At 43.8% G+C, this 18,497-nt stretch overlaps 1 protein-coding gene across 2 annotated transcripts in view; it reads left to right on the top strand.

Moving 5' to 3' along the window:
* The window catches only part of abca7 (ATP-binding cassette, sub-family A (ABC1), member 7), a 44,124-nt gene that overhangs the window by 23,780 nt on the left and 1,847 nt on the right, over positions 1 to 18,497 (top strand). For both annotated transcript variants that reach the window (XM_084171787.1, XM_084171786.1), the window contains exons 26-48: positions 1,636 to 1,774; positions 2,119 to 2,264; positions 2,384 to 2,508; positions 2,987 to 3,079; positions 3,523 to 3,715; positions 4,136 to 4,230; positions 4,344 to 4,382; positions 4,555 to 4,660; positions 4,756 to 4,830; positions 4,945 to 5,114; positions 5,446 to 5,623; positions 6,195 to 6,310; positions 6,610 to 6,754; positions 7,013 to 7,136; positions 10,197 to 10,326; positions 10,845 to 10,968; positions 11,092 to 11,154; positions 11,301 to 11,407; positions 11,677 to 11,818; positions 11,924 to 12,058; positions 12,168 to 12,271; positions 12,406 to 12,498; positions 17,730 to 17,988. In XM_084171787.1, coding sequence (XP_084027913.1) covers positions 1,636 to 1,774; positions 2,119 to 2,264; positions 2,384 to 2,508; positions 2,987 to 3,079; positions 3,523 to 3,715; positions 4,136 to 4,230; positions 4,344 to 4,382; positions 4,555 to 4,660; positions 4,756 to 4,830; positions 4,945 to 5,114; positions 5,446 to 5,623; positions 6,195 to 6,310; positions 6,610 to 6,754; positions 7,013 to 7,136; positions 10,197 to 10,326; positions 10,845 to 10,968; positions 11,092 to 11,154; positions 11,301 to 11,407; positions 11,677 to 11,818; positions 11,924 to 12,058; positions 12,168 to 12,271; positions 12,406 to 12,498; positions 17,730 to 17,988 — 2,901 coding nt within the window. The remainder of the gene's footprint in view (positions 1 to 1,635; positions 1,775 to 2,118; positions 2,265 to 2,383; positions 2,509 to 2,986; positions 3,080 to 3,522; positions 3,716 to 4,135; positions 4,231 to 4,343; positions 4,383 to 4,554; positions 4,661 to 4,755; positions 4,831 to 4,944; positions 5,115 to 5,445; positions 5,624 to 6,194; positions 6,311 to 6,609; positions 6,755 to 7,012; positions 7,137 to 10,196; positions 10,327 to 10,844; positions 10,969 to 11,091; positions 11,155 to 11,300; positions 11,408 to 11,676; positions 11,819 to 11,923; positions 12,059 to 12,167; positions 12,272 to 12,405; positions 12,499 to 17,729; positions 17,989 to 18,497) is intronic.

Raw genomic sequence — 18,497 nt, 5'->3', positions numbered from 1 at the left:
TGTCAGAGTGACAATCGGGTTCTTGGTCACCTCTTTGACCAAGGCCCTTCTCCCCCGATTGCTCAGTTTGGCCGGGCGGCCAGCTCTAGGAAGAGTCTTGGTGGTTCCACACTTCTTCCATTTAAGAATGATGGAGGCCACTGTGTTCTATGGCACCTTCAATTTTTTGGGACCCTTCCCCAGATCTATGCCTCGACACAATCGTGTCTCGGAGCTCTACGGACAATTCCTTCGACCTCATGGCTTGGTTTTTGCTCTGACATGCACTGTCAACTGTGGGACCTTATATAGACAGGTGTGTGCTTTTCCAAATCATGTCCAATCAATTGAATTTACCACAGGTGGATTCCAATCAAGTTGTAGAAACATCTCAAGGATGATCAATGGAAACAGGATGCACCTGAGCTCAATTTCGAGTCTCATAGCAAAGGGTCTGAATACTTATGTAAATGAGATATTAAAAAAAATATATATATATATATATATATATATATATATATATATATATATATATATATATATATACATTTGCAAAAAAATCTTTAAACCAGTTTTTGCTGTGTCATTATGGGGTATTGTATGTAAATTGATGAGGATTTTTTATTTATTTAATCAATTTTAGAATAAGGCTGTAACATAACAATTTGGAAAAAGTAAAGGGGTCTACATACTTTCCGTATACACACTCACACACATATACACACATAAACACAAACACACAGGCGCACACTACAAAGGCACAGCAGGAGGGGGAGGGATGGACATGAACACAGACACCCATGCTGGCGAAGAGGTCAGCATGCTGGCTCGTAATGGGCTACTCTCACATGCACGCACACACACACACACACACACAGGCACACATGCACACACACACAGGCATTAGCACACACATAACACACACACACATTGGCATACACACAGTCTCTCTCAAATACATTTAGGGCTTAAAGAGGCTTTGCGTCAGAAGCACTATATTACAAAGACACTAGCGTGTAACAGGCCAAAGTTACATGAAGCTCGTCCTAAATATATTCATGACTGCACTAAACTGACCTGTATTTAAAACGCGTCCATTGAACCTCTTGTGGATGGTTGAAACCCAGCTTTAACTAGATTAAGCAGGGTTTACCCGAAATAGTATATTTGCGGAGTTACTGTCACGGTAATGTGCTTAGGCTTACCACGATTACCAGAAAAGATAAGTCAGTAGGTTGGCTCCTGGCAGATCCTTTCTCTCCCCAGAGTTCTGCGTTTTTTGTGTTAGAGTTCTGAGTTCTCGATTAGTTATTATAAACTGTGGTTCGAGCCCTGAATGCTGATTGGCTGACAGCCGTGGTATACCACGTGTATGACAAAAACATTATTTGTATTGCTCTAATTACATTGGTAACCAGTTTATAATAGCAATAAGGCATCTCAGGGGTTTGTGGTATATGGCTATTATACCACGGCTAAGGGCTGTGTCCAGGCACTCCGCGTTGTGTCGTGCTTAAGAACAGCCCTTAGCCGTGGTATATTGGCCATATACCACACCCCCTCGGGCCTTATTGCTTAATTGAAACATGACATTTATCTACTTGATTCCAACACACAACGCAGAAGATGTAAAAAAAAATTCATCTGTTCCTGTAGATCTTTCTGAGAGTGGCTGAGGAGACGGGGGTGGACGTGGACCCAGAGGAGAGCCCGGGACAAGCCGACACGCCCCAGGGGCAGGGTCAAGGACAGGGTCAAGGACAGGGCTTGTCTGGAGAGCCATCTGAGGATCCAGGTAAACACAAGGGAAAACATAGTAACACACACGCATAGAAACACACCGTCTTCTTCCTAGTATGTGTTTTTATTTAACATGGTCAGTCCTCTGTCCTCCTTTCTGACCCTCTTTCTCTGCACTGCTGCCAGGAATGAAACGGCTTCGCAAGCAAGGTACCTACAGTAGTGGGCCTTGTGTGCCTTTTAACTTCCCTTTTTCAGAATTTTCGGGAGCTCAGCTCTCTACCCCTAACCCTAACACTAGTGACAGGGATAACTGCAGCAGTTGGAATAAGAGTCGTTTGGCTCAATTAACAATGTCTTTCTTTCTCTCCACCATGCTTGGGCCTTTCCAACACACAGAGCCCCAGGAGACAGACCTGCTGAGCGGGGATGGCCATGGCGGAATCCCTCTGACCGGGTGGGGCTTGACGTGGCAGCAGCTGCGTGCACTCTTCATCAAGAGGTGGCTGTACGCCCTCCGCAGTCGCAGGGGCTTCTTCGCTCAGGTGCAGACTCATAAACGTGACTTTATTCTCAATTACTGGACCGTATCAAATACAAGCAGGTGATGCAATGAAGAGAGACCAGTAACAGGCTATTGTGACACGATGGCCTTGTGTTTCAGATCGTGCTGCCTGCTGTGTTTGTGTTGATTGCTTTGCTCTTCAGCCTCATCGTCCCTCCGTTCGGAAAGTACCCCTCGCTCCAGCTGCAGCCCTGGATGTATGGCGAACAGTACACTTTCTTCAGGTAAAGGCCTACACCTATTGATCTCAAGTACAGATGTAGGATCTTAATATGTGCCAGTTTGCTACAGCAGGAAAATAATCCTGCAGCAACGGGAAATGTGAATTATTATGTGGATTATAATTAATGGATATTGTTGTAGGGGTTAATACATTTTTCGTAAGGGAAAATCAAGTCTGAAATTTCAAAGTGGAAATGACAAACTTCAGAAGCCTTTTTAAACTTTAAATATACTACAAGTTTTAAGTTTCCTGCATTGCAGGAAAGTTCTCCTGCAACAGGGTGATCAGATTAAGATCCTACATCTGTAGTCTTGAATGGCAATTATCAGATTAACATTCTGATAAATGTTTGGACTGAAACTTCAAGGAGTCGGTTGTTCCCATGCTGTTTGTCTGTCCGACCTGCCAGATTCTGCTTTGTCTTCCTATTTTTCTTTGTCTGTATTGAACCTCTTATCTGTGTGGTGTCCTCTTTCCAGCAACGATGCCCCTGGGGATCCTGCCATTCAGAATCTGCTGGATGCCCTTCTCGACCGGCCTGGATTTGGAACCAAGTGCATGGAAAACAGCATGTAAGGCCTTTTCCTCTCTACTCTCCTCTACTAAAGCAATACGTACTGTAAAAACACAATACTGTGTTACCTGGCCTGTCCAGTTGCAACCACAAAGGAAAGCAGACACATATGTGTTACCATCTTAAAGTGTAAACCACTTTATCTTCATTCTCGGCATTACCAACAAGGTTTTTTCTATTGTCTCAATGTATTCTCAGTTCGTTTGTGCGTAAAGGTGTGTTTTTATGAGAAAGAGGGTTCATTCTATTCTGGACCTGTCATTCACTAGGTTCCCCACATGACTTGTGACTTAGGGCTATTGACTTTTCCAAAGGACACTTCTGGAGGGAAAGTGCGTATTAGCATGAACATAAGATATTTAAGTTGGGCCTATGTTTCCTCGATTGGGTTGGGTGTCGTGGTGTATTTTGCATGTTCACGCTAGGATGTGTCCCCTGCAGGGATCCTCAATGTTTGCAGGAGGAGGAAGGCATGTTCATGAGGCCCCAGATTCTCTACTCCACCTGGCAGCTCTTCAACAGAGGCAACTGGACTGCAGACAAGCCCTCTCCTGACTGTGAGTGCAGCTCTGAGGAGGTCCGCAGGATGCTACCAGACTGCCCCGAAGGAGCCGGAGGCATCCCCCCTCCACAGGTCAATACCGCATAATACACTGTTACTTTATTCTTCTCTATAGTTAAATGTTGCATTATATGTGGTTCTCTGTAGCTCAGCTGGTAGAGCACAGCGCTTGTAACGCCAAGGTAGTGGGTTCGATCCCCGGGACCACCCATACACAAAAAAAAAATGTATGCACGCATGACTGTAAGTCGCTTTGGATAAAAGCGTCTGCTAAATGGCATATTATTATTATTTTATATACTGTTACTTTGTTCTCAGTGGTTAAACATTGCATAAATACTGGTACTGCAACTAATCTCCTGTGACAGACTTTAATTAAAATATGAGAATTTGTTCTCAATGACTTAGCTACCTGCCTAAATAAATGTCTAAAGCTAAATGTCCACATACTGTTGTGTTGTGAATACTGTAACTTGTTTCTATGTTCCACAGAGCCAGAGATTGACAGGGGATATCCTGCAGAATATGACCGGCCGCAATATCTCGGACTACCTGGTCAAGACTTACCCTCAGATAATGAAGAAAAGGTCTCTTACACCTCTCCACTTGATTATTATATTTGTTAGAAAGTATTACTGTGATTAAATCTGTGTTTTTCCACCTTACAAATTCATTTCTCCTTACACTCTTACGATTTCAGCCTAACTTCAGCCACTAAGAAGTGGATCAATGAATTCAGGTAAGTGGAGTGTAAAATCATAGACATCACTTGTCTACAGCCCTAATCTCGGTTAACCCAGAACAAAAATCTTGCATAATTTGGTCAGATGCTGTCCAAGAGAGATTCCCTCAGCCCTAATACATTACAGTCCATCTACTCTGATGTAAATGTGACCCTGTTTCTGTTGTAGATATGGGGGCTTCTCTCTGGGGGGCAGAGGCACTCAGGCTGTCCCACAGGCCTACCAAATGGAGGACTCAGTCATGTCTATACGCTCACGTTACAGAGTGGCACAGGTAGGAGATAGACATCTTTTTACACCCTCAACGTCAGGTTTCCTCGTAGTTTCTGTGTTGTCTCTTTTTAATGTCTGGTTCTCTGTTTCTCACAGAATAGCTCATTGGATCAGCTCCTGGGTCGCCTACCAGAGTTTCTGGGTGGACTGAATAGTCAGAACAATGTTAAGGTGAGAGGTCAAAAGATGAGTGTGTGTGAGCACCTGTGTGTGTGGGTGAGTGTATGCATGTGCATCTGTGTGTGTTGTTTCACTGTTACCTAAGCTCTACCTCGCCCCTGCTAGGTGTGGTATAACAACAAGGGTTGGCACGCCATGGCATCGTTTGTCAATGTCATGAACAATGGCCTGCTCCGTGCCAGCCTGCCCCCAGGGCCAGAGCGAATGAAGCATGGCATAACCGCCTACAACCACCCCCTCAACCTCACCAAGGAACAGCTCACTGAAATTGCCATGTAAGCTCAGTCTCTTTCTCTCTAGTTTCCTATTCAATTCACACCAATAAGACCCATTGTTGATTAAGCCTAAGCTTAGTGTGTCTGAGTTAATCAAATCCCTCTTTTTGGAGTTGCTTTATCCAATTTGCAAGCACTATTGTTGTAAGCACTATTACACAATACTTTTAATGTACAGAGCAGGTTGAGTAATGTTAGTATGAAAATGTGATAGGTAGGAAAACATGATACCACACTGGCCTTAAAAGTCACTAACAAGTTCTGCCATCAAAATACAGAATAAATTGTGCTTACTTTTATCTTACCATACTCATTGCCTCTCTGTTTTCAGGATGACCACCTCAGTAGATGTTCTGGTGTCCATCTGTGTGATCTTCTCCATGTCCTTTGTGCCGGCCAGCTTCGTGCTGTTTCTCATCGAGGAGAGGGTCAGCAAAGCCAAGCACCTTCAGTTTGTCAGCGGAGTCCGGCCCATTCTCTACTGGCTGGCCAACTTCACCTGGGACATGGTTAGTCTCCCACCATCCTAATAGGCTTAACTGATACCCGTTTTGTTAGCACTAATATTTAAGGTACACTCCAGAGTCTTATTCATTAGTTACCTTGAGTTTTGGCTCAAACCTAAACTTTATATCAAATCAAATTTTATTGGTCGTGTACACATTTTTCAGATGTTATCCCAGGTACAGCGAAATGCTTGTGTTTCTAGGTCCAACAGTGCAGCAATACTTTTATAGTCTACGTTTCAGAAGCCTGATAATGTTGACAGTAAAAAGTATCCTTTCAATCCTTGTGTCTCTATAATTCAGTGCCATGTACTGTAACTCCAGGGCCCAATTTTTCAAAAGTTATCTATCTGGATTTTGCCTATCGGATAGGATTAAATGTATAGAAATTGAATGAATAGAATGGATGAATCATTGACTTGAATGGGGACTCCTGTTCTATTCATTTTATTTATATGCATTTAATCCTATCCGAAAGGTGAAATCCAGATGGATAACTTTTGAAAAACTGGGCCCTGGGGATAAGTCTCATCTCTATTGAATTGTACTTAACTGGCCTTCTACTTTCTCCCAGCTGAACTATACAGTCCCGGCCACTATGGTGGTCCTCATCTTCATTTGCTTCCAGCAACAGTCCTACGTGTCTGAAACCAACCTCCCTGCTCTGGTCCTGTTGCTCTTGCTTTATGGGTAAGGGCCATGGACACTGGTAGCTTTGTTATCATTGCACTCATAACTAATTATGTTGTATGTGCACTTTATTACATTACATTTAGTAATTAAAAATTATAATGAATTATCTTTTAAAACAACTATACAACAGTATGTTTGCTTGAGTGGTCATATCAATGTTTTTTTAATTTAAAACATTATAGCTGAGGTCTCCTTCTTTAAAGAATGTTACACAGAGTTGTTCTTAGCAAAGTTCATGGTGCATTACAAAACAAATTCCTTGTTACTGATTAGAATTTCTCTTTCCTCCATTTCAGCTGGTCTATCACTCCTCTCATGTATCCAGCCTCCTTCCTGTTCAGTGTCCCCAGCACTGCCTATGTTGTCCTCACCTCAATCAACCTCTTCATCGGGATCAACGGCAGCATCGCCACCTTTGTCTTGGAGCTGTTCGTAGATCAGGTGGGTCATGGAGTTGACTATGATATTAAATCAGGGTTACTGATTAGTCTCAGGGCACAGCTGATATTTAGATTTACACCCAACACTAGTTCAGCTGAGGCTGTCTGGTTACATGGTACAACAGTGTACTTCTTTAAATGTTTTTTTCAACTTGCTTGCACCACTACAATTGCAAAATGTTTGCCAGTGTTAACAAATCAGATGTGAATGTTCTTTTACTATGGTATTCAGACATGAACTTGTCTGTCTGCTTTTCAGCACTTGAACGATATCAACAAGATCCTAAAGAAAGTCTTCCTGATCTTCCCCCACTTCTGTCTGGGCCGAGGCCTCATCGACATGGCTAAGAACCAGGCTATGTCGGACGCTTTCCAGAGACTGGGTATAATAATACTCTTTTTTTTTTTTACCAACTTTTTATTTAGTTTAGTATTTTTTTCCCAAAGGGGGGGGGGGGGGGGGGGGGGGGGGGGGTTTACAGGTACAAAAAAACAGTCCCCATCCACACGCCCACATCCTCCATCCCCACCCGGAAGCCATGCCTCCCACCCCGCCTTCTTTCGCAGCAGTGCTGCCTGTCAGCAGTAATCTTCTCTGATTGATTGAGAGATTCAAGGGGCTATCATCGTTAAGTAACATAATAGATGCAAAGCATTGAATATTTCAATTCATGCACTTCTAAATGAATTTTGTAACTTTGCCCCAGAAGCATTTAACTGCAGGGCACTCCCACATCATATGAAGCAATGTGCCTACCTGATTTAGGGGACACAGTGAACACTTGGGAGTTGGGGCCAATTTCATCGTAAAATGTTTCCTTGGTGTTAAATAGTCTGTGAACAAACTTAAAATGTATAAATTGATGGTTTGGATTACGGGATGCCAAGGTCATATTTTTCCATATTCTGTTCCAGTTCAAGGGTTATTCAGATTCAATTAGATCTGTGGACCATACTTTTTAATGGCTATCTCAGAATATGAGCGTTCCAAAAGTTGTTCATATATTATAGAGATCAGTCCTTTCGGGATAATTTAGGTGGTCAACTTAGCATAGTTGACCTAAATTGTAAATATAGAAAAAAGGAGTTTCCTGGTAATGTGTATGTGTCTTTCAAATCTTGGAATGTTCTCAAACCATTACTGTCCATGATATCGGCAAGGGTACGGATTAGATTCCACATTTGGACCATTGGGGGGGATGCAAAAGGCCGCCCTCCAGATCGCAAGGCATTATTGTGACATTTTGGAGTATGGGCATTTTATTATTTTATTTTGTACCTTTATTTAACTAGGTACGTCAGTTAAGAACAAATTCTTATTTACAATGACGGCCTACACCGGCCAAACCCGGACGACGCTGGGACAATTGTGCGCCGCCCTATGGGACTCCCAATCACGGCCGGTTGTGATACAGCCTGGAATCGAACCAGGGGTCTGTAGTGACGCCTCAAGCACTGAGATGCAGTGCCTTAGACCGCTGCGCCACTCGGGGCATGCCATTTTGATTCCAAGTTACATTGTTTTTCAATTTTGCGCCAAATATAAATTGTGGGCGCAATAATAGTACCAAAGCGTAGTTTACATTGTTTAAGGGATATATCTGTGAAGGCCACCTCTTCCAGGGCAATAGGAGACACCATATTTCTCTCTATACTCAGCCAGGGGGCAGAAGAATCATGTCTAAACCAATTTAGGATGAGGCAAAATGCCAGTGCCTAGAAATACAATTAAAAGTTTGGTACGGATAGTCTCCTATGTCTTTCCCTCTTTCCGAGATCGTTTACCTTGCCATATAAATGTTGAAACTGCACTATGAATTTTATCCAAATAGCCAGAAGGGGGAGCCATGGGAAGCATTGAACAACAGAAATTCAGCCATGGCAATATACAGTGCTATGAAAAAATATTTGCCCACTTTCTAATATTCTCAACTTTTGCATATTTGTGATACTGAATGTTATCAGATCTTCAACCAAAACCTAATATTAGATAAAGGGAACATAAGTGGACAAATAACACAACAATTACATATTTATTTCATTTATTTCATAAACAAAGTTATGCAACACCCAATTCCCCTGTGTGAAAAAGTAATTGCCCCCTTACACTCAATAACTGGTTGTGCCACCTTTAGCTGCAATGACTCCAACCAAATGCTTCCTGTAGTTGTTGATCAGTCTCTCACGTCGCTGTGGAGGAATTTTGGCCAACTCTTCCATGCAGAACTGCTTTAACTCAGTGACGTGTGGGTTTTGAAGCATGAACTTCTCGTTTCAAGTCCTGCCACAACATCTCAATTGGGATTAGGTCTGGACTTTGACTAGGCCATTCCAAAACTTCCAATTTGTTGCTTTTTAGCAATTTTCATGTAGACTTCATTGTGTGTTTTGGATCATTGTCTTGCTGCATGACCCAGTTGCGCTTCAGCTTCAGCTCACAGACGGATGGTCTGACATTCTCCTGTAGAATTCTCTGATACAGAGCAGAATTCATGGTTCCTTCTATTAAGGCAAGTCGTCCAGGTCCTGAGGCAGCAAAGCATCCCCAAACCATCACACCACCACCACCATGCTTGACCTTTGGTATGATGTTCTTACTGTGGAATGCAGAGTTTGGTTTTCGCCAGGCATTACTGGAAACATGTCGTCCAAAAAGTTATACTTTTGAATCATCTGTCCATAGAACGTTCTTCCAAGAGTCTTGATGATCATCCAGGTGCTTTTTGGCAAACTTGAGTCAACTTTTTGGACGAGATGGGTCCCATTATGCCTGGCGAAAACCAAACACTGCATTCCACAGTAAGAACATCATACCAAAGGTCAAGCATGGTGGTGGTGGTGGTGTGATGGTTTGGGGATGCTTTGCTGCCTCAGGACCTGGACGACTGTTTTGCTTTAAGACGCCCACAGGCCTCACAAGACTCGTTTGAAGGTCCCCCGGTACCAGTTTAAAAAATGAATGGAAGTATATGAGACAGTTTAGTGCCAAAAATAAGGGGTTAAATAGATGTAAAAAATCAAATAAAAAAATAAGATAAAAATGTTTGCTGATCTTTCTTATATCTCTCAGATATAAAACATACACTTGAGAACAAACCTTTAGAATTTTTTGGGGGACTATCTGTTGTTCCATTAGTGAATCTGTAATTCAATGCGTTTGTATGGGCTAATAGCAAATTAAAGGAAATGTAACATTTTCATCAAATCATTTTTTTATATCTCAAGGTGTCTTAAAATTCTAAATCAAATAGCTAAATGATCCTTGCTATGACTTTCTTAAAATAATTCCATATAGCTTAGTAGACGGTGGCTTCCTCTGTTGAGAGAAGAGGAGTTCTTAATGATAATACGCTTGTCTAAAGATTCAACATCAAATCAGTGCCAACAACATCATCTGGTTTGAGGTCAATTCATTGTTTCCATGTGGGTACCCATGTCCACAGGCACAAAGCAGACGCTGGACCCCCTGGAATGGGACTTTGTGGGGAAGAACTTGTTTGCCATGGCTGTGGAGGGAGTCGTGTTCTTTCTCTTCACAATACTGCTACAGTACAAGTTCTTCATCAACTGCAGGTAGGTACTGTGACATCTGCTGCAAGGACTGTGCATGGATGTCAAAACACATCCTGGCATTTCAGTTGGTAAAATATAATCTCATTCATAGATCCCTTTTCAAGTACTGTGCTTGTCAAATGCATCTTTCCTAATTCTTTGCTCAAAATTATTACTGATCACAATGTGATTAGGTATATATGGACTGAGCCACTCCGACACAATGTAAAAGCACTTTAAGACCTAGTGAAAAAAGCTACATAAACACATTACTATAGTATTACATTTCACATTTTAGTCATTTAGCCGGCGCTCTTATCCAGAGCGACTTACAATTAGTGAGTGCATACATTTTTATTTATTTATTTGTTCATACTACTACATATTACTATCATTATAGGTGAAATCTTTACAGTGAAACCCATGGCTCCTCTTACTCCTTAGTGTCAGATCAGTGAAATCATAGAAATATAATCGAATTCTATTTTTATGGCCTCAGTTCACGTCAGGTTATCTTACTCATAAGTCTATTCTTCCAGGCCCTGCTCAGAGCCTGAGCTGCCCCCTCTTGGCCCAGAGGACGAGGACATCGCCAGGGAGAGAGAGAGGGTGAAGAGTGGGAAAGCCCAAGCCGATATACTCACCATGATGGACCTGAGTAAGGCAAGTAAAACAAACTTTGGACTTGTAGATGAAAAAGTTGGGTCATCTACTGTATATTTTAGGTTTAAATGCATGGGGTTTAATCTCTAAGGGTTTAAAACGGATGACCCTGTGTTTGTGCAGGTGTACAAAGCTGGCAAGAAGCCAGCAGTGGATCGTCTGTGTCTGGGTATTCCTCGTGGAGAGGTGAGAAATAGAGCTGTGTTTCTGCCAGCCACAAATCTACTGTTAACTCTTTAGAGCACTTAGCGAGGGCATTGGAGTAGCACACTATGAATGTTTTAGATAGGTGTGACTGTGAGTGTTGTGTTTTCTCTGCCTCTCCCTGTCAGTGCTTTGGGCTGCTGGGGGTAAACGGGGCTGGGAAGACCTCCACGTTTCGCATGCTGACTGGAGACACAGCGATCACCTATGGAGAAGCATTTCTCAGTCATCACAGGTAAGTAAGACCAGTTTGATTAGGCGGTCACCATTTACTCCTTAGATATACCAAACATGTTTGCGCCTTTCCTTCCTGCTGTTTTATGACATTATTCATATGCTTAGTAGCTGTGAAAATAAAAGTAAATAAATTACTTTCAATGACATAATAGAGGCAGTGAAAGTGAAATACTGAGTCTAGAAATGCTGTTCTCACATTCATTGTATCCATAATGATAATTCCTACCGCACTAACCCTTCATTATGCCTGTACTCTGTGATATGTAGTGTGCTGACTGAGATGGAGCGGGTCCACCAGCTGATGGGCTACTGCCCCCAGTTTGATGCCATCTGCGACCTGCTGACTGGCAGGGAGCACCTGGAATTCTACGCCAGGCTCCGAGGGGTGCCAGAGGAGTCTGTGGCCAAGGTACTTAACACACACGCACACAAAAACACACACATTACCTAGCAATTCACTCATATCATTTGTCTCAGAAAATGTCCGGAAAAATGTAACTTGTGTCCCTCCAAGGTGGCTCAATGGGGAGTGAAGAAGCTGGGGCTGACCCAGTACGCAGAGCGAGAGGCCGGAGGCTACAGCGGAGGCAACAAACGCAAACTCTCCACTGCCATCTCCCTGATCGGAGCTCCTCCTGTTATATTCCTGGTAGGTATGAGAGAAAGGAATGAGTGGATTTCTAATATACCAGTTGATGCTTTCCTTTTCTCCTATCTCCTCTAACCTACAGTTACGTCTGCACTCCTGTTGTTTATAGGATGAGCCCACCACTGGCATGGATCCCAAGGCCAAGAGATTCCTGTGGAACTGCATCCTGAGCGTCATCAAGGAAGGAAGGGCCGTTGTTCTCACCTCCCACAGGTAGGTGACGCTATTCATGCCAACAGCACACCCTCCCCTGGCCTCGAACGTTGTCTATTCTATTGATGTCTTAACACTTGTACGGTATGAACATTGGCTTATAATGGGGTGTTTTGCTGTATGTGTGTGAGCAGTATGGAGGAATGTGAAGCTCTCTGCACTCGAATGGCCATCATGGTGAACGGAAGGTTCCAGTGTCTGGGCTCCGTTCAGCACCTTAAGAACAGGTACATGTTTGCTGCTGATTTGACTAATATCATGTCTTTATAAGGTATCTTAGTGTAACATACAGTGGGGGAAAAAAGTATTTAGTCAGCCACCAATTGTGCAAGTTCTCCCACTTAAAAAGATGAGAGAGGCCTGTAATTTTCATCATAGGTACACGTCAACTATGACAGACAAATTGAGAGAAACAAATTCCAGAAAATCACATTGTAGGATTTTTAATGAATTTATTTGCAAATTATGGTGGAAAATAAGTATTTGGTCACCTACAAACAAGCAAGATTTCTGGCTCTCACAGACCTGTAACTTCTTCTTTAAGTGGCTCCTCTGTCCTCCACTCGTTACCTGTATTAATGGCACCTGTTTGAACTTGTTATCAGTATAAAAGACACCTGTCCACAACCTCAAACAGTCACACTCCAAACTCCACTATGGCCAAGACCAAAGAGCTGTCAAAGGACACCAGAAACAAAATTGTAGACCTGCATCAGGCTGGGAAGACTGAATCTGCAATAGGTAAGCAGCTTGGTTTGAAGAAATGAACTGTGGGAGCAATTATTAGGAAATGGAAGACATACAAGACCACTGATAATCTCCCTCGATCTGGGGCTCCACGCAAGATCTCACCCCGTGGGGTCAAAATGATCACAAGAACGGTGAGCAAAAATCCCAGAACCACACGGGGGGACCTAGTGAATGACCTGCAGAGAGCTGGGACCAAAGTAACAAAGCCTACCATCAGTAACACACTACGCCGCCAGGGACTCAAATCCTGCAGTGCCAGACGTGTCCCCCTGCTTAAGCCAGTACATGTCCAGGCCCGTCTGAAGTTTGCTAGAGTGCATTTGGATGATCCAGAAGAGGATTGGGAGAATGTCATATGGTCAGATGAAACCAAAATATAACTTTTTGGTAAAAACTCAACTCGTCGTGTCTTTCAGCATGACAATGATCCCAAACACACCGCCCGGGCAACGAAGGAGTGGCTTCGTAAGAAGCATTTCAAGGTCCTGGAGTGGCCTAGCCAGTCTCCAGATCTCAACCCCATAGAAAATCTTTGGAGGGAGTTGAAAGTCTGTGTTGCCCAGCGACAGCCCCAAAACATCACTGCTCTAGAGGAGATCTGCATCTGCAGGAATGGGCCAAAATACCAGCAACAGTGTGTGAAAACCTTGTGAAGACTTACAGAAAACGTTTGACCTGTGTCATTGCCAACAAAGGGTATATAACAAAGTATTGAGAAACTTTTGTTATTGACCAAATACTTATTTTCCACCATAATTTGCAAATAAATTCATAAAAAATCCTACAATGTGATTTTCTGGAATTTTTTTCTCATTTTGTCTGTCATAGTTGACGTGTACCTATGATGAAAATTACAGGCCTCTCTCATCTTTTTAAGTGGGAGAACTTGCACAATTGGTGGCTGACTACATACTTTTTTTCCCCACTGTACATGGCACGATCACTGTCAATGTGTAGATATCACACTTCAAATGGGCCTGAACTCAGTGATACTGTGCTTTATAGGCCTTCACTCACCAATGTCATTATGATACAGACATAACCCTTTATCAAATCACATTTTATTTGTCACATACACGTGTTTAGCAGATGTTATTGCGGGTGTAGAGAAATGCTTGTGCTTCTAGCTCCGACAGTGCAGTAATATCTAACAAGTAACATCGAACAATTTCACAACATACAGTGAGGGAAAAAAGTATTTGATCCCCTGCTGATTTTGTACATTTGCCCACTGACAAAGAAATGATCAGTCTATAATTTTAATGGTAGGTTTATTTGAACAGTGAGAGACAGAATAACAACAACAAAATCCAGAAAAACGCATGTCAAAAATGTTATAAATTGATTTGCATTTTAATGAGGGAAATAAGTATTTGACCCCCTCTCAATCAGAAAGATTTCTGGCTCCCAGGTGTCTTTTATACAGGTAACGAGCTGAGATTAGGAGCACACTCTTAAAGGGAGTGCTCCTAATCTCAGCTTGTTACCTGTATAAAAGACACCTGTCCACAGAAGCAATCAATCAATCAGATTCCAAACTCTCCACCATGGCCAATACCAAAGAGCTCTCCAAGGATGTCAGGGACAAGATTGTAGACCTACACAAGGCTGGAATGGGCTACAAGACCATCGCCAAGCAGCTTGGTGAGAAGGTGACAACAGGTGCGATTATTCACAAATGGAAGAAACACAAAATAACTGTCAATCTCCCTCGGCCTGGGGCTCCATGCAAGATCTCACCTCGTGGAGTTGCAATGATCATGAGAACGGTGAGGAATCAGCCCAGAACTACACAGGAGGATCTTGTCAATGATCTCAAGGCAGCTGGGACCATAGTCACCAAGAAAACAATTGGTAACACACTACGCCGTGAAGGACTGAAATCCTGCAGCGCCTGCAAGGTCCCCCTGCTCAAGAAAGCACATATACATGCCCGTCTGAAGTTTGCCAATGAACATCTGAATGATTCAGAGGAGAACTGTGTGAAAGTGTTGTGGTCAGATGAGACCAAAATAGAGCTCTTTGGCATCAACTCAACTCGCCGTGTTTGGAGGAGGAGGAATGCTGCCTATGACCCCAAGAACACCATCCCCACCGTCAAACATGGAGGTGGAAACATTATGCTTTGGGGTGTTTTTCTGCTAAGGGGACAGGACAACTTCACCGCATCAAAGGGACGATGGACGGGGCCATGTACCGTCAAATCTTGGGTGAGAACCTCCTTCCCTCAGCCAGGGCATTGAAAATGGGTCGTAGATGGGTATTCCAGCATGACAATGACCCAAAACACACGGCCAAGGCAACAAAGGAGTGGCTCAAGAAGAAGCACATTAAGGTCCTGGAGTGACCTAGCCAGTCTCCAGACCTTAATCCCATAGAAAATCTGTGGAGGGAGCTGAAGGTTCGAGTTGCCAAACGTCAGCCTCGAAACCTTAATGACTTGGAGAAGATCTGCAAAGAGGAGTGGAACAAAATCCCTCCTGAGATGTGTGCAAACCTGGTGGCCAACCACAAGAAACGTCTGACCTCTGTGATTGCCAACAAGGGTTTTGCCACCAAGTACTAAGTCATGTTTTGCAGAGGGGTCAAATACTTATTTCCCTCATTAAAATGCAAATCAATTTATAACATTTTTGACATGCGTTTTTCTGGATTTTGTTGTTGTTATTCTGTCTCTCACTGTTCAAATAAACCTACCATTAAAATTATAGACTGATCATGTCTTTGTCAGTGGGCAAACGTACAAAATCAGCAGGGGATCATATACTTTTTACACACAAATCTAAGTAAGGAATGGAATTTAAGAATTTTTTTCTTTTTTTTTTTTACATTTTTACATTATTTAGCAGACGCTCTTATCCAGAGCGACTTACAGTTAGTGAATACATATTTATTTATTTTTATATACTGGCCCCCCATGGGAATCGAACCCGCAACCCTGGCGTTGCAAACGCCATGCTCTATCAACTGCTCTACATCCCTGCCGGCCATTCCCTCCCCTACCCTGGACGACGCTGGGCCAATTGTGCGACGCCCATGAGTCTCCCGGTCGCGGCCGGCTGCGACAGAGCCTGGATACGAACCAGGATCTCTAGTAGCACAGTTAGCACTGCGATGCAGTGCCTTAGACCACTGTGCCACTCAGTGGTCTACATATATGGACAAGCAATGACAGAGCGGCATGGACTAAGATACAGTAGAATATTATAGAATACAGTATATACATATGAGATGAGTAATGCAAGATATGTAAACATTATTATTAAAGTGGCCAGTGATTTCAATAGGCAGCAGCAGCCTCTAATGTGCTAGTGATGGCTTTTTAACAGTCTGATGGCCTTGAGATAGAAGCTGTTTTTCATTCTCTCGGTCCCAGCTTTGATGCACCTGTACTGACCTCGCCTTCTGGATGATAGTGGGGTGAACAGGTAGTGGCTCGGGTGGTTGATGTCCTTGATGATCATTTTGGCCTTCCTGTGACATCGGGTGCTGTAGGTCTCCTGGAGGGCGGGTAGTTTACCCCGGGTAATACGTTTGGCAGAACGCACCACCCTCTGGAGAGCCCTGCGGTTGCAGGCGGTGCAGTTGCCGTACCAGGCGGTGATACAGCCCGACAGGATGCTCTCAATTGTGCATCTAAAAGTTTGTGAGGGTTTTAGGTGCCAAGCCACATTTCTTCAGTCTCCTGAGGTTGAAGAGGCTCTGTTGCGCCTTCTTCACCACACTGTCTGCGTGGGTGGACCATTTCAGTTTGTCAGTGATGTGTACGCCAAGGAACTTGAAGCTTCCACCTTCTCCACTGTGGTCCCGTCGATGTGGATAGGGGGGTGCACCCTCTGCTGTTTCCTGAAGTCCACGATCATCTCCTTTGTTTTATTTTGTTGAGTGAGAGGTTATTTTCCTGGCACCACACTCCGAGACTCACCTCCTCCCTGTAGGCTGTCTCGTCATTGTTGGTAATCAAGACTACTGATGATTGAGTTGGAGGCGTGCTTGGCCACACAGTCATGGGTGAACAGGGAGTACAGGAGGGGGCTGAGCACGCACCCTTGTGGGGCCCCAGTGTTGAGGATCAGCGAAGTGGAGATGTTGTTTCCTACCTTCACCACCTGGGGGCGGCCCGTCAGGAAGTCCAGGACCCAGTTGCACAGGGCGGGGTTCAGACCCAGGGCCTCAAGCTTAATGATGAGCTTGGAGGGTACTATGGTGTTGAATGCTGAGCTATAGTCAATGAACAACATTCTTACATAGGTATTCCTCTTGTCCAGATGGGATAGGGAAGTGTGATGGCGATTGCATCGTCTGTGGATCTATTGGGGCGGTAAGCAAATTGAAGTGGGTCTAGGGTTACAGGTAAGGTAGAGGTGATATGATCCTTGACTAGTCTCTTAAAGCACTTCATGATGACAGAGATGAGTGCTACGGGGCGATAGTCATTTAGTTCAGTTGCCTTTGCTTTCTTGAGTACAGGAACAATGGTGGCCTTGAAGCATGTGGGGACAGCAGACTGGGATAGGGAGAGATTGAATATGTCCGTAAATACACCAGCCAGCTGGTCTGTTCATGCTCTGTATCATGTGTTTATACAGTTTAACACATGATACAAATCTCCATAAACATTTAATACAGTATCTACACCGGCACTCTTTTAAGTCTTTCAAATCCCACACCTCCCCCCTATTTCCACTTCGTCACCTTTTCCCCACAGGTTCGGGGACGGCTACACGATCGTCCTGCGCCTGTCGGGGACCAATCCACCCAAGCCTCCCGAGGACCCGTGCCCGGTGGACACCTACATCAAGGGCTCCTTCCCGGGCATCGAGCTAAAGGAGAGGCACCAGAACGTGCTGCAGTACCAGCTGCCCTCCAACGCCTGCTCCTTGGCGCGGGTCTTCGATGTGCTTTCCAACAACCACGAGGAGCTGGGCATTGCCGACTACTCAGTGTCACAGACCACCCTGGACCAGGTAGAGGTCATTCAGGGGTCAGTCACGTGGGATGGTTAAAGGTTGAGGCTGGGGGGTTTCCTTCATAGAATCAGTAGCAAAGACTCCAATGTGGTTATGTGGGGAGAGGAGGAAGGGAAGAGGTAGGTTATAAAATGTCAGATTACACTGAAGAGGCTAGCAGTTGTTTGCCAAAATAAGGGAAACACCGACATAAAGCATCTTAATAGGGCGTTGGTCCACCACGAGCCGCCTGAACAGCTTCAATGCGCCTAGATTGGCATAGATTCTACAAGTGTCTGGAACTCTATTGGAGGGATACAACACCATCTTTCCACAAGAAATTCCATACGTTTTGTTGATGGTGGTGGAAAACGCTGTCTCAGGTGCCGCTCCAGAATCTCCCATAAGTGTTCAATTGGGTTAAAATCTGGTGACTGAGACACACACACACACCTTTTAAACCCCCTATGCTCCTTTGAGATCCCTCTTTTAAAGTCACTGAGATCTCTTCTGCTAGCCATGGTTAG

The sequence above is a fragment of the Coregonus lavaretus genome, assembly GCF_964263955.1.
Source record: "Coregonus lavaretus genome assembly, chromosome: 11".
NCBI classification, from domain to species: Eukaryota; Metazoa; Chordata; class Actinopteri; order Salmoniformes; family Salmonidae; genus Coregonus; species Coregonus lavaretus.
This window is presented reverse-complemented; position numbering and strand designations above follow the sequence as displayed.